The 14,995-nt window shown below is 47.6% G+C and overlaps 1 protein-coding gene across 2 annotated transcripts in view; it reads left to right on the forward strand.

Annotated features, from left to right (window-relative positions):
• The first annotated feature begins 2,850 nt into the window (after positions 1 to 2,850).
• The window catches only part of RGS8 (regulator of G protein signaling 8), a 26,283-nt gene continuing 14,138 nt past the window's right edge, over positions 2,851 to 14,995 (forward strand). The window contains exons 1-5 of one of the 2 annotated variants that reach the window (XM_027082641.1): positions 2,851 to 2,942; positions 4,078 to 4,150; positions 6,070 to 6,198; positions 8,632 to 8,733; positions 9,750 to 9,814. In XM_027082641.1, coding sequence (XP_026938442.1) covers positions 6,173 to 6,198; positions 8,632 to 8,733; positions 9,750 to 9,814 — 193 coding nt within the window. In that variant the 5' untranslated portion in view covers positions 2,851 to 2,942; positions 4,078 to 4,150; positions 6,070 to 6,172. Of the gene's footprint in view, positions 2,943 to 3,851; positions 3,933 to 4,077; positions 4,151 to 6,069; positions 6,199 to 8,631; positions 8,734 to 9,749; positions 9,815 to 14,995 lie in introns of those variants that run through there. The other variant, XM_027082642.1, reaches the window with a different exon arrangement.

Consider the following 14,995-nt stretch of genomic DNA (forward strand, 5'->3'; position numbering starts at 1 on the left):
GCATGCATTGTACTGGGTGCTGATAACCTCTGACATGGCAGTGTCAATGGATGGGAGAGGATGAAACTGAGAAATATATCAGAAATACAATGACAAGGTTTAAAAACCAATTCAGGGCTTCCCTGGTGGCGCAGTGGTTGAGAGTCCGCCTGCTGATGCAGGGGACGCGGGTTCGTGCCCCAGTCTGGGAAGATCCCACATGCCGTGGAGCGGCTGGGCCCGTGAGCCATGGCCGCTGAGCCTGCGCGTCCGGAGCCTGTGCTCCGCAGCGGGAGAGGCCACAACAGTGAGAGGCCCGTGTACCGCAAAAAAAAAAAAAAAAAAAAAAAAAAAAAAAAAAATTCAGCAAGGGGAATGGAGGAAAAGAAACCCAAAATACCTGCACTTGTTACCCTGAGGGGCTGGAACAGAGTGACGTCATGAACACTTGGAGGGGAAGGTGGTTGTTTTGGGGGCAGTCGAGTCTGTGGGGTCTGAGAGGGGTGGGGCTGTCTAGAAGACCTCTGGAAATGCAGCGTGCAGCTCAAGAGAGGCAGGACCAAAGCACAGATTCTGGAGAGAAGCCGTGGCCGGTGCCTGAGAGGACTGGGTGTCTCAGAGCAAAAGCAGAGGGGGATAAGCAACAAGATACAGGGCAGCCCGTGATGCCAGAGCAGGGCTTATCATGACTGTTTTCCTGGGAAAAACCATGTGTCTCGAACAGCGGCAATGTTCTGCGCCCAGTCTTCAGCCAGCAACTCAGGAGCAGTAACCAGAGAAGGATCCAGAGCTCTGCATCCCTGGACCAGAGTCCAAATAGCGAACGCCTTTCTCATTAGCCCTCCAACCTGCTTGCCTTTTCCTGCCTCTCTCCTTCAGGAAAGAAGACCATGCCAGGATGCTTACCCCTTTGGTCCGGCTTAATACCACGCCCCTCCCCGACCCCAGGTGTTCTTTATGTACCTGCCTCTATAGGAAGGAAGATTAAGTTAGAGTCCTCCCTTGAGAGGGGCCTGTACTAGGTCTGTGCTGCTCAAACTGGGTGCTGTGTGCTTACACCTTGGTGTTTAGGAGAGTTTGGGTAAAAAAAAAAAGTTTGGAATGCTTTTAATTTTCTTTTTACTCATGCTAGAGGCATGTCCACACACTCTCAATCCTCTGCTCTTTACATTCCTGTTCTTTCTTTCTTTTTCTTTTTTTTGGCTGTACACGGGCCTCTCACTGTTGTGGCCTGTCCCATTGCGGAGCACAGGCTCCGGACGCGCAGGCTCAGTGGCCATGGCTCACGGGCCCAGCCGCTCCACGGCATGTGGGATCTTCCCGGACCAGGGCACGAATCCAGGTCCCCTGCATTGGCAGGCGGACTCTCAACCACTGCGCCACCAGGGAAGCCCTGTTCTTTCTTTTAAAGCTTTATTCGTGATGATATCTTTCCTTAAACATTTGGGTTGGCTTATGGACTTCCTGGTTAATATTGAGCAGCTTCCGCTTGAGACTTGGGCCCATCTGCAGCCCTGCCCTGTCTCCTTGGTGCCTTTAAAATCCTGGATACAGGACTGGGCAGCTTAAGACTTGGAAGAGTCCCTCATCCTATCATTTCAGTGCCGGTAGAGGTCCCACGATGACGCTGCCTTTGTGTTAAGGCGAGAGGTGGAACAGAGGCTGGAGGTATGGAGTTTGGTATCGGACACCAGCTCTGCCACTTATAAACGACTTGTCTCTGTTTTCCCATCTGTAAAGTAGGGATGATAAAGATGCTGGCCTTGTAGGTTGTTGTGCGGGTTAAATAAGATAATGAAGTGCGATGTTTAGCACAGTGTCTGGCACATACTAAGTGCTCATTAAACATTGGCCCTGGGCAGGGAATCCAGGGGGGACCCACCTTATAATATAAGCTTCTCTTGGATTAGTGAAGTGGTTACCAGGGGGCTTTTATTCTCCAGTTTATCTGTGTACCTCTTCCTTATGGTGCCGTACACCAGGAAAATGCCCAGAAGTGAAGGATTCTCTTTACGCTTCAATTCTAAACCCCAGCTAACCTCAGCGTTCAAGACAGGAATTCTGAGGAATGGAAAACATTTCTTTCGCATCTCCTTTTATAACGCTAAGCTCCTTTTGCCTAACAGAGGGGCACCGTGGACATTTTCAGAGAGAGACAATGAGTGACTGTAGAGGCAGCATCAGAATTTTTATTTCCTCCTGTCTTCAGGCAATGTGTGCTTGCAGCAGAATCAGTGCACTGTGAGAGTACAGGTCATGCGCCAATAGGTCTGCCAGGAAAGACTGGGTCCAGGTGTGACATAGTAGGAAAAGCTCTGCTCTAAGAGTCATAAGAAAACAAATTCTGGTCCTTGAGCTGCCTCTGACGTGTTGTGTCACTTTGAAAAAGGCAGGTCACCTTTTCTACCCTCAGTTCTCTGATCTGTGACACAGGGATAATAATACTCTCTCTGACTATGGCATGGGGCTGTCCAGTGACAATACATGACAATGCTTTCTACATTGTAAAAGGTTCAACAAATGGAATCTAGTATCTTTATTAGAAAAGCATCACTTTCCATAGAGATGTCTGCTGTCTCTAGCAAATGCTGCCTTCTGGGTTTCAGAAATGATTTGCCGCAAAGTCTAGGTACCTTTGGAGCTAGGTCCTGGGCGGGAGCAAGAGGCTGTGTCTTAGAGACCTACAGCGGAATGGGGAGAAGGTAGGTAAGTTTTATCGCGGGGCAGCGGTTCGTAAACTTTAGCAGGCATTGGGATCACCCGGAAGGCTGAACCCATCCCCAGAGTTTCCAATTCTGTAGGTCTGGGGGTGGGGCCTGAGACTTTACATTTCTAACACATTCCCGGGTGAGGCTGCCGCTGCCGGTCCAGGGACCACACTTGGAGAACCACTGTAGTAGGGCAAGCAGGAAGAGAGAGTCCTCCTTCTGGAACTGAACCGGGCAGTGTGAAGATCCATGTGGGTAAGGTGATTTGGAAGAAAAAAATACAGAAGACAGAAAAATAGAGATAACATGCAGATTGGGCAGAACAAAGGGAAAAGTCTCATTCCGTAACAAATGCAGGTAGGGGGAAGTTGCTAGGTGATGGATGAGGGAGAGAGGTGCATTTCCATAGTAGGGAAACCCAGGTGAGAGGCAGGAGCATCGATGTGGAAATACATGTGTCTGGGGAGGTGGAGATTTCTCATTAAGAAGTGAGGAGTGGTGTGGTGGGTGCTGGGGAGCGGGTCGGGCTGGGAGAGGAGTGCCACTGCAGAGTGAGAGGGACAGCTGAGATGTGGCAGAGCGGGGTAATTTCAGGGCTGTGTGGTCTGGCTCGGTAGCGCAGCACAATAGACATGGGGAGAAAGGGGGTGGAATCTGTATGTGTGACCTGCCCCGTGGCTTTCTCGCTGTCTGCATTTATCACATCACGTCACATCCAACAAGACAGCCCCCTCCTCCTGGTTCATTAGGAGATCTGATTCGGCTTGGCTTCTGCTGTCAGCAGCTGTCTGAGGCAAGATCTTTATCCTCCCTGCTCCCTGAGCAGCAGCCAGCCTTCAGCCGGCAGCAGAGCTTATGAGAAGAGGCCCCCTGGACCCTTGATGTTCAGCATACTGGTGGCGGGAAAGAGTTAATACCTCTGGCTTCTTTGCCCCCTGGGCAGCCTCTGGGTGCAGAGGAGGGCAGCTCTGGGCTGTGGGGACTTCCCCCTGAGCTGCTGAGCTACGGCCAGAGGAGCAGGGAAGCACTTAGTGAGGCTGAAGACGAAAGTGCGGGAGGAGTGCCAGGCGAGCTCTGCTCAGGGGCACCTCCTGTATCCTGCCAATGAGGATGGGCGTGCAGACTGTGCCTGGGAGCTGAGCCGCCGCCCGCTGGGTGTAGGCTGCTTCAGTATTTACCGAATGTGACAAGCAGAGAGAAGAGCTTTCGGTGGGGCCGCTTGCTGCCCGGCTCAAGTGGTGGGAGGTGTGCTGTGCACGTATGCAATGTGAATATGTGTGTTTGTGTGCGTGTGTGTGTGCGTGTGCAAGTGTGCCTCTGTGTTCATGCACACATGCCCTTCACCCGCCAAGGATTTGATTGCTAAGAGAAAGATCTACTCTTTCCCCAGAGCTCCCTACCCGCAACCTTTCTGACTATCCCGTTGGCAAAGACCCGCAGGCCATGAGGACTGGTCAAAGACGGTGAGTGTTGCTTTGGCTTCTCTCTTTCCTCTCCGGGTGCCCATGTGGGCTGATTGCATTATCCATATTTAATTAACCTGTCTCTCCATGCATATTGATTGCTTTCTTCCCGCTGAGCCTCTTAGTTTCTCTTCCCCTCTTTATCAATCTTTGCTCTTTGCTTTTAACCATTTTTTTCCCTTGAGTATCCTCGCTTTCCAATATGTCCCATCCTGTCTGCCCCAGAGTCACCTGTAACTTGATGCCCACTTATTAGGGCACAGGTAGCATGGTGCCAGCATGCCCTCTGCCTTCCTGGGCTCTGAGTAACCCCAAACTCTGTCCCCTAGAAGTCGAGGGCCAAATGGGATAAGAGCCCCTAGGTGCTGGGATGAATGAGAAAGGTGGGGTCAGAGTATCTTGCAGATTCTTACTTAATCGACTCTAAGTTAATATAAGGGGTGGTGGAAGGGCTGAGGGGCATTGATGGCCAGTGCTGGGTTTGGAAGAGAGAGAGGCAGACATCTCAGCAGCTCTGGGAAGCCAGCGCGGACTAGCAGTGGGATGGGAAAAGCGACAAGGCAGTGACAGGAGACCAGGTGATAACTGCCCCAGGTGACCTTGCCTGCTGTGAATGTGGGTGGTAGCCCCTGGTTCTGCTGAGCCCCAAGGTAATAGAGGAGGTTCCCCCCTCCTCTGGGGCTATATCCCACAGGTCAGAGAAAACGAGGCTAAGGTACCCCAAACAATGATTTCTAGAGACCCTTACAGCTGTAAAGGGCTTTGATTTCCCGACTTCTGGGCAAGCAGGTGTATGCACGGTTAGGATGAAGATTGAGGAAATGTCCTTGCTGTCAGGGAACACAGCCCTGGCTCGGTCTCCCAGAGATGAGCCTTTACACGAAGTCTAACTAAATTTTTTTCCCAGTTTTAACAAAGCAATCTTTTAATTTGATTGATTATAATATTATTAGAGGAGGTTTTTTTCAAAAGTATTTGTGAAATGTTCTAGGTAATATCAAAATAATGTCACCTGCATAGATCATGTGGGAACCTGATCTATCTAAATTAAGTTTCTTTTAAAATAGATTCTATGTTTGGTGTCACGGTTCCCCAGGGGAACCCTTTATTGATGGGCTGCTCTCCTCATGTGTTTCTTCCTATCAGTTTCTTCTGTGGGAACAAAGGGTTTGATGCTCTGAGAATGGGACCCTCAGGAGAGACAGATTATTAGTCTATCAGGCCTCCACCTCAAGACCCCCTTTCCCCGATGCCCTTCCTGCTTCGGGTCGGGAACAGGCCAGTCTGCAGAATGTGGAAGGTCAGGCAGCCTCCATATGGGCAGGAAAGAGTGACTTGCATATTCATTTCTTCAGCCTGTGCCTGTGATCCCCGCAAAGGAGCAAACCTGAGTGGTGACAGTGCGTGACAAGCCTCCCTTGGAGTTCTTCCAACCTTCCTCCCGCTCACGCCCTCCCCAGGCACCGGCACTCCCACCTCTGGGACACGTTCCCTTGGAGGGAGGTGAGAAGCAGCCAATCAAAGGATTCTGGAGCAAGTGCTGACCACTCCTCCCCCACCCAGGGCTGGCTGGTCACTTGGGTCCCACTCGAGTAAGACACAGGGAACTGTAATTTTTGGCTTGCCACGCCTGTGCTTTCCTCCCCGGGGGCTCGTGTCCCACTTTACGCTGATGGCCAGTGGCTGGGGAAGCAGGACCTCCTGACCAACAGGCAGCAATGTGAAGCCACCCAACAACTGGTCCTCGTTCACCCCCGGTTGGTCACCCTTGCTCAGGACCAGCAGACATTCGTGGGGAACGGGGGTGTGTGTGTGTGGGCGGGGGAGGTATTCCGTTGGCAGAAAGTCACCTGCGAGGACTTCTAGTGCAGTCAGATGAGAGAGGGGGCCCGCTCTTACAGCAGATTCTTTGATTTTAGGTGAGAGGACGTGAAAGGGTAAATCCCTGTGCCCCGCAGTCTTATCTCCCGCCCTGACGTCCCTGCACACCAGCCAGAGGGTTAACCGTAAGCGGGTGCCTGTATGGCCGCTTTACTGATGCCACGCAGGTAACTGATGCTAACCTCTCTTCTCGTCTCTGCCACTTTCCTCTTCCTCCGCCTTCCCACCTCCCCTGCTGTCTGAGCCTGCTCCAAGCCTCCTAATGCCGTGAGTGGGCCACTGGCGTCCGTCCCCCAGGCCTCCTGTGTGGACGGCGCTGTCCTTCCCCGGGTGCTCCTTGCAAAGTTGGGGCCTTGCAAGCAGCATCTGCAAGGCCCTCCCATACTCTGCCGGGACTTATGGGGTGGGACTGTGCATGAGTGTGCATTGAGCCATTTAGGGGTCTCTGAGTTTCCGGGGTAGAGAGGAAAGATGAGGGCAAGTCTAGTCTTTTTCTTAAGTGACCTTAACCTTCGACTCTTGCTTCTGCTCCTATTATTTCAGGCCTATCTAAAAGGTTAAGTCTCAGACAAGATGGAAAATAGAACGATTTTGCCCCAAAGAATATTTTGTGGAAGATTTTTGCAAACTATTTGGGAGACTTACTGCTGTCTTGGTAACAAGTAGCACACTTTACCCGGATCCCTGCTAAACCTTGTTAAATGGCTTGCATGGATGTGCCGTGTTTTGAAATCCTCTTAGTTGATCTTTAGGGGCATCGACCTGACTCTTCAATGATTGATGTTTCTGAGGCACCAAGGGATGAACTGACTCACTCTAAGTCGGTTCTGGCCTGTGGTGCAGCCTGGGCAGGACCTGCACTTGAATTCATGGAATGTGATGACTCAAGGGCCCTTAATCAGTTGCTACAATAGCCTAGTGGTGGGGCCCCCCGTGATTTGTAACAATGAGTGGACGTGAGATGCTCACTGTCAAGGAAGGGAGAATGGCTGTAGCCAATATTTTGAAATGCCAGGAAGTCGATGGCTTCACAAAGCACCTGGCTGAGATGAGCGGTAGGGGCACAGATTGTGCAGAAGAGGAGATATTTCTGAAAACTTGAATGTTCTGGCCTTAAAAGACTCCTCAGAGATGGACTGTGGAGTCCAAGTGTCGTCCATCCCCGCCAAATGTAATACCATCCCCGTAGACATTTGTTGGATAAGATTTCTGTGAACAATTCCCAGGGTCAGGGATGAAAACCCATTTGAAGTAAAAGAAAGAGCTTGAATTGGATCTAACATCTCTGCTCAGGTCCAGGATTTGAGAAAATGAGGAAGGGAAAGCCAGGCTGGAAGAACTTCCTTTCAACAAAGAGAATGACATCTTCTAGGATAATTTCCATGGCAAACTGTTACCAGTGTGCATGTGGCAGGCCCCTGTTATCAGTCACTCTTAAGTCCTGACCATCCCAGACCCCTCCCTCTTAGCTTTACCCTCCATCCGAGGAGTTGCCATTGTTAAAGGCCAGGGGTCAGTAAACTTATTCTGTCAAGAGCCAGGGAGTAAATATTTTTGACTTCATGGGCCGTACAGTGTGTGTTGCAACCACCCAACTCTGCCCTTGTGTTCAAAAACAGCTTTAGACAATATATAAACAAATAGGGTGTTGCATTCCAATAAAACTTTATTTACACAAACATGTATCTTGCAGGGCTGTAGTTTGCCAATCTCGGTGAAAGGTAAAAGTGGCCTAATATTGAGAGTCAGAAAGAGACATTAGCATAATTTCTCATTGGATCTGCCACAACAAATAACTACTAAGTGTCTGGTCCTTAGGAAAATAAAAAATATGAGAAATTTAAGCATGCATGTTACAATTTTAAATATGTTGATCGAGATCAACCAAAATATAAGTAGGTGTATGAGAGCTTAGTTAGGTGAAGGTGCTGACAAGGGGCACCCTGGTTCTTAAGTGCTGATTGTACCCACAGTTTCTCCCCACCCGTAGGCATCAGTCCTCGCTGGTCTGTAGCCATTCCTGTATATCCTCAGGTTTGTGGGATCGGTGGGAAGGACCTGAGGTAGAACTGACCTGCCCTGAAGCCCCATACTTTGTCTGTGCTCTGAGATTCTATGACATGCATCCCTGTATCATGCAGTCATCCCTCTGCTCTCCATATGGGTACCACTGGGGCTCTGTAATCAGGATTTACTGCTGCTGCTACTGCTACTTTGCCCTCCTAGTGGGAGAGCAAAATGTGGATTGTTATTATGTCATCGCTGTATTTCCTTTCCCCACAGAGAATCCTAATTTAGAAATTCTTCCAAGCTAACGACCTTCATTGACTTACCATCAACTTGCATGTCAGCTTTAAAAAGCATTAAGCCTCCAGGGGTAGGGGACCTATTACTATTCCGGTAGTCAAGATGGGGAGTGAGTATTGCCCTTGATCCTCTAGGTGTTTCTCCTCTTGTTGATGAGATCTTCAGGGGCCACCTGGGGAAGGAGGGGAGGGGGCACTGCTGGCTCCTGCCACAGCAACCCCAGGGGCGCTATATGGGGCTGACAGTTATTATTATGACAGTTCCCCATCCTTCTGCCCCTGTGCTTGTTGCAGGAACAAAGGGATGAGGACTCGACTGGGATGCCTGTCTCACAAGTCCGACTCGTGTAGTGATTTCACAGCTATTCTTCCCGACAAACCTAACCGTGCTCTAAAGTGAGTAATACGGCCACACAGCATTCCCGGGGTGCCGACCATGGGTTGCCCACTGTGGGACTGTACAGCCTCATCTTCTCTGGTAGATGGCTGAACAGATGAGCCGAGTGACAAGAATTTCCTGCCTCTCGGCAGCTCCTTTTATATCTCTGAACATGAATGAAAAAATGTTATATTCCTTTTCGAAGGGTATGGCTTAACGATCTCAGAATAGGGACCCTCCCATTTCTCCTAAGAAAACCATACCATGCAGCTCCCTTATAAAGCTGCAGTGTAGGATACTTCTTGGTTCTATTGAGTTGTCATTCTGAGTTTCTCAGTTTGGAAACAAATTACTCAAATCTACTCTAACATTCTGCTTAGGTTCAGAGAATCTGGATTCAGTGCCTATACTGTGTTAAATGATGTCACAGATGGTACCTCATTTAACCCTCCCGGGGCTCTGTGATGGGTGCTGTTATTCCCATTACAGATGTGAGGAAACTAAGGTGACAGTAAGAGATGGAGTCAGGAGCTCAGCCTAACTTTTTCTAAGTCCAGTTTCTTTCCATTGTTACTGTGACATGTTAATTAATTCATTAATTAACTAGAAGTATAGTTGGTTTACAGCGACATCTTTATTTTTATTTTTTTAGATTTTTTTTTTTTGGCTTGTGGGATCTTAGATCCCCGACCAGGAATTGAACCTGGGCCCTCAGCAGTGAAAGCGCAGAGTCTCAGCCACCGGATTGCCAGGGAATTCCCCATACAGTGACATCTTTAAGTGATGCACTTTCTTAGTTTTGCTTTTTAGACTGAAAGCCAACATATTAAACTTACAGAATTCCAATCCTGAGATTTTTCCATCAGTTCCTTAAGAACATATACATTTATAGCGACAGAATTGTAGGAATCCAGCTATGATCTTCATTTGCCCTCCATTGTTTTGATTTATTCTCCTGAGCAAATCTTAGTGGTGGCTGAAGGAGAGGAGGTCGTTCCAGAAATATTCAAGACAGACATTTCTTCTTTCCTAGGAGACTATCCACGGAAGAAGCTACGAGGTGGGCAGATTCCTTTGATGTGCTTCTCTCCCATAAGTGTAAGTAGGATTCAGGTTTCATCATGTCTCGGCAAATCATTCATTTTGTAAAAGAGGCACCAAACACCTGCCATGATCCAGGTACTGTGCCTGGTGTCCAAGACAGCTCCAGTCTCTGACCTCACAGAGCCTCCTGGCTAGAGGGCCCGTAGACAAGAAAACATAATTTAAATGCAGTGGGAAGAGGGCCCTTATTTTGTTTTCTGAGCTGAAAGGATGGTCCCAAGGAGCCTTTACGTTCTCAGCAACTTTAACAAGAAAGAATCTGGCTTAGGGGGTTGCAGTGATGTGCTCGATGGGAATGACAGTCTAGATTCCATCCAAAGCTTGTTTTATAAACTGAGATGACCTCCCCCCAAGTCACTGGAGAGCCTCAGGTTACTCATCAGTCAAATGAATATTCTGTGTGTTTTGTTATTGACTTGAGTTGGCAGAGTTTCGAGTTTTCTTGTCCCTCCTTATTTGGGGGGTTTACTACCCCAGCTGTACTATACCCCTCAACTTCCGACCGGGTACGAGTTTTATTGTACACACGTCTGCTATCCCTCCTCTTCCGTTTTCCCCTTTCCTCACCTTGTATGCCTTCTGTCTCCCACAAAGGCAAAAAGAGTTGTGCCTTTTGCAGCGTGGGAAGGGCATTTTGATGGCGGCCAGACTCTTCAGCTCTTGCTTTTTTCTTATCATAAGCAAGTCCGAGTTCATTGGGCTTTACATCCTAGTGGCATGAAAAACATGGGAGTGGGAGAATAGGAGTAAGGAAGTGCGTTTTGAAGAGAAAAGAAGGTTTTACACAGACATTCAGTGTTCCCCATAAATTCGTCTTGCTAATATTAGAAGTCCTGATTGATCTGGGAGCAGAAGGGCTTCTTTTAGTTTGGAGCATTGTTTCCACTTACTTGGGGGACATCGTTTTGATACAACAAAGTGAAGGGCGTTGGCTGGTACTCACGCTTGTGTTCTCGATTTTGACCCAGCTCGGCTACCAGATATTTGATGGCCTTGATGGAGTCCCTCAGTCTTCAGAAAATGTCTTCAGAAGTGATTTTGCTTTCATCTGGATGAGCAGTCCCCTCTTACTATGCCCCTCATCCTAGTACTAATTAACGAATGCTTTTGACTAGATTTTAAAACGAAATGCAAAATTTAAGAATAAGCACATATTGTAGCAAGTGATTTTGTGAGACAAATAGTCATTTTCGTGTTCTGTGGATTACACTTAGGAAAGAAAATAAAGCAGAAGAGATACAGCACATATGACATATGGCTATACCCCCAAACAGCAAACTTCTGTGGCGAATCTGCCGAGGTAATGGAATATGTACGATAGTACTTAGGATTTGATAGTTGTTTTTTATGGGGCGATTCTGACTTATTTTCTGGAATCACATTAGGCTAAATAAGTGTCACTATCAAGTTACACCTTCTTTTCTGGCTGGATTTGATTCAAGGTCATCTTGAAGTTTGATTTCTATTTCAGCCTCATGATTGCCTCAGTTTAAGTCACTGAGGCCGTTTCCTCATTCTTAAATGGGGATGGAAATACCTGTGTGCTACCTGTCACCTGGGTGTGAGAATCTTCATGAGAGGACAACTTTAGATGATTTTGAGTTCTCTATGCAAAGGTGTTTTGTAAGAATATGGTGGAATTTTTCAGAAATGTTGCTTGTATTTCTCAAATGAAAAATAACTGTGGCTTGAGAATAAAATTGCAAGTTTCGCAGCCAACGATTAACGTGAAGCCTCTATAGACAGAGTTTATGATGGTAAAATTAGTGGATGGAAGCTTACGGTATGTTTGGATTGCTGCAGTGGCAAGACCGGTGATTTAGAGGTTTAACTGTATTTGTTTGACTCAATGACTTTTAGAGCTAAAGACACTTGGTTCTGCTTCTATCAGGGGTGCTTTGGGTTTCCAGGAATGCAATCACAATTTTCTGAGCTGGGGATTCCACTAAGGGGTGTTACAAGCCAACACCAGATTGCTTTGCTTCTTTGTAAAAAAAAAAACAGTACAGAAATAAGCTTTTTGAACTTTGAAGTTCTGTGCTCCTTCTTGGAGTCTGATGTTCGTTTTTATTTCTGTTTAGTACGGAAATAAAAAGCCAACGGAGTGAATGTCTTTGAGAAGCAAGGGGCTTTTATTCAGGGGCCTCTGGCAGTATTGCAAAGTTCCCGAGAAGCTGTGGAGGGCCAGAGCCCAGCCTACCTCCAAGAGTGTTGACAACTTTCTGCAAGTCTAATTAATTTGGGTTGGTACTGTGACTCAGTTGAGGCTGATTGAGCTTTTCCAAAGGGATTACACGTGTGCTGGTCTCTTACGAGGGACAGCAGTATCAGAGGTGTGCAGGGCTTTCAATTAAAACAACAAAGTGTCCTAAAAGAAAGGAGAATGACTGAACGACTGGGCTATGGAAAAACGTGTTAGTCTAGAGCCCACTCGCTGGTAATTCTCCAGGCAGCTGTCCTCCCTGAGTTTTCTATTTTGGAAAATTCAGATAATTGTTCTTGTTCCCATTCTCAGTTTACAGAGCATCTCTGCCATCCTGCTCTGCCTGGATGTTTAGGGCACTTATTTACTCTAAAAATGGTGTCCTGAGTCTTCATTACGGACAAAATCGATGCTAAGCAGCTGATGGGAGAGGGGCCCCAAGATGAACCAGACAGTCCTTCCCTGGTGGAGAATGCAGGTTTCTGAGAAAACAGACATAGATACAGATAACACAAGAAATAAGGCCACATGCTAAGACTAGGGGACCTCAAGATTTCAAATAGAATCCTGACATTCAGTGTTCCTCTTAAATGCCACCTTGTCGACGTTAGAAGTCCTCACCGATCCTGAGCAGAAGGGCTGCTTTTGGTTTAGAGCATTGTTCCATTTAATCAGGGAGTGTACTTCTGCAGAATTAGGAATGCTGACTGGTAGTCAGACCTCTCGATTTTGACCCAGCTCTGCTGCTAAATAGCTGGGCAGCCCTGATGGAATCCTTCAGTGTCTTGGAAAATCTGTTTCCTCATCTCTACAGTGAAGGATCTGGATCCAGGGGGCTGGATTGAGCTCTGCCCTATTGTTCTAGGATGCTATCTGTAGCAACCACCAGGATTGGCAGTCACTAGTCACCTACGGCAGGTGGTTTGAGTCCATGCTGCCTGCAGGGTTATGTAAAACTGCTTGAGAGCTGAAATGGCTTGAGCAACCAGTTGAGAGGCGAAGGTACCTGTGTTATGAAGCTTTCTCCTCTCCTTGGCAGGATCCCACTGGGAAGGGATGCACCTCGCGGGTTCAAATCTCAGGGAAAAAAGAAAGCAACTTTTACTATTTTTTAGAATAAAAAAATCTGGAACGTAAATATTTGGGGAGGAATTTTATTTCCAGTTACACTTGCTTACAAGTGCAGTGCAGAGCTAAAGACGCCCCGTGGAGGTCTGGGAGATAACCACTTGCTAAGTGCTCTTTTTTTTTTTTTAACCAACAAATGAAATTGAAAGTGCTGATGGCTTCATTAGATAGGGAGGGATTTCTAATGTGTGTTAATTTGGCATCTTTCTCCTGTTCATCCAGTGACAATTATAGACTTGCTGTCTGTGTTTGTGCACCTAGTCTGTCCCCAAGGGCATGTGTGCGTGCGCCCACCTCTGCAGTTCATACTTGGGAGAATGAAGGCTCTCAGCTTGTGGGAAATCTTTTCTGACAGGTTGCTGGAGAGCACAGAATTTTGTGTCTTCTGCTTTTATTCCTCATGAGGTTCAGGCATGTGCTTGTTATTTGTCCAGCTTTTAGTAGGACGTTCAGTCCTTAACTCTGAATCAATTCTCCCTCCTTCCCTCTGCCCCTCCTTCCTTTTTTTTTTTTTTGACGTAAAAGTTGAAATTCATTCCAGTTTTCAGGTGAAGGTGTAGACAGGGTTTCTTCCCTCTTTCTTTCAGCTGATCCCCCACCGGGATGACAGAGCCCTTCACCCTGGGCCCCCATGTGGTCCTTAGCTTTGTTGCATTGTTTGCAGTGCATGGAGGGTCCAGGCTGACCTGTCCCCGCCAGGCCAAGGGAAGGCTAGGTTCATGGAATAGTGTAATTGAAAGCTGTTTTACATTTGCAGAGTTAGTATTCATCTCTGAGCAAAAGAGAGCAGTAAAGAAGCTTTTAGTTTTAAAAAAATTAGCCCCTTTGGGAAAATGATTGAGCTATAGAAAAATAGAATGAAGTGACCTGGGCACATAGCAACCAAGCAGAAAACCCCACACAAGCCAACACTAAAATTATCAGCTCATGAAATTCCTCACTTGTTCATGCAAATGGTCTTCAGCTCTAGAATGTACCGTTTAATAAACAGATTTCCACCTGTCACACAGCTCTCCTCACATCCCTCTGCAAGCCGAAAGGTTCTAGAACAGTGTTACTCAAAGTGGGATCCAAGGAAGGCAGCACCAGGAGCTGAGCAGCCGATGGGAGCCTGTGAGAAATGGAAATTCTTGGGTCCCATCTCATACCTACTGAATCAGAATCTCTGGGAGTGGGGACAAGCAGTCAGTTTTTGCTCAAGCCTCCCAGTAATGTTGACATGCACTGAAGCTTGAGAAACACTGCTCTAAAACACAAGTATGGGAAACTATGAACCTGGAGCCTCCTGGCGGGGCAGGTGGTCTGTGCTTTCGAAGAAACACACTCAAGGCTGTAGCCATTCTCCAAAGTTCTCAGGCAACGCATCCCTTTAATGGGACATCGTCCATATATTGCAGAGTCCACACATGTAGCAGGCGTGGTGGAGAGTGTTCACAGTAATTAAACAAATATGGCAGGTGTGCTTTCTGGATAAAGTGAGGATAAAAGTTAGAAAGAGATACTCAAATTAGAGATGGATAGAAAAGAAACTTCTCCTCCTTGCCACCCTCTCTATATTGCTGTAATTTTTATTTGCACCCAGGAACATGGATGCATTTAGCCTTTATAGAAGGAGTGACAAGAATATGTAAGGCAGCTATTAAAAGCTTGTTGAAGGGCTTCCCTGGTGGCACAGTGGTTGAGAGTCCGCCTGCCGATGCAGGGGACACGGGTTCGTGCCCCGGTCCGGGAAGATCCCACATGCCACGGAGCGGCTGGGCCCGTGAGCTATGGCCGCTGAGCCTGCATGTCCGGAGCCTGTGCTCCGCAACGGGAGAGGCCACAACAGTGAGAGGCCCGCAAAA

This window comes from Aethalodelphis obliquidens, unplaced genomic scaffold, assembly GCF_003676395.1.
Source record: "Aethalodelphis obliquidens isolate GAN/ISIS:26980383/991018 unplaced genomic scaffold, ASM367639v1 scaffold48, whole genome shotgun sequence".
NCBI lineage: Eukaryota > Metazoa > Chordata > Mammalia > Artiodactyla > Delphinidae > Aethalodelphis > Aethalodelphis obliquidens.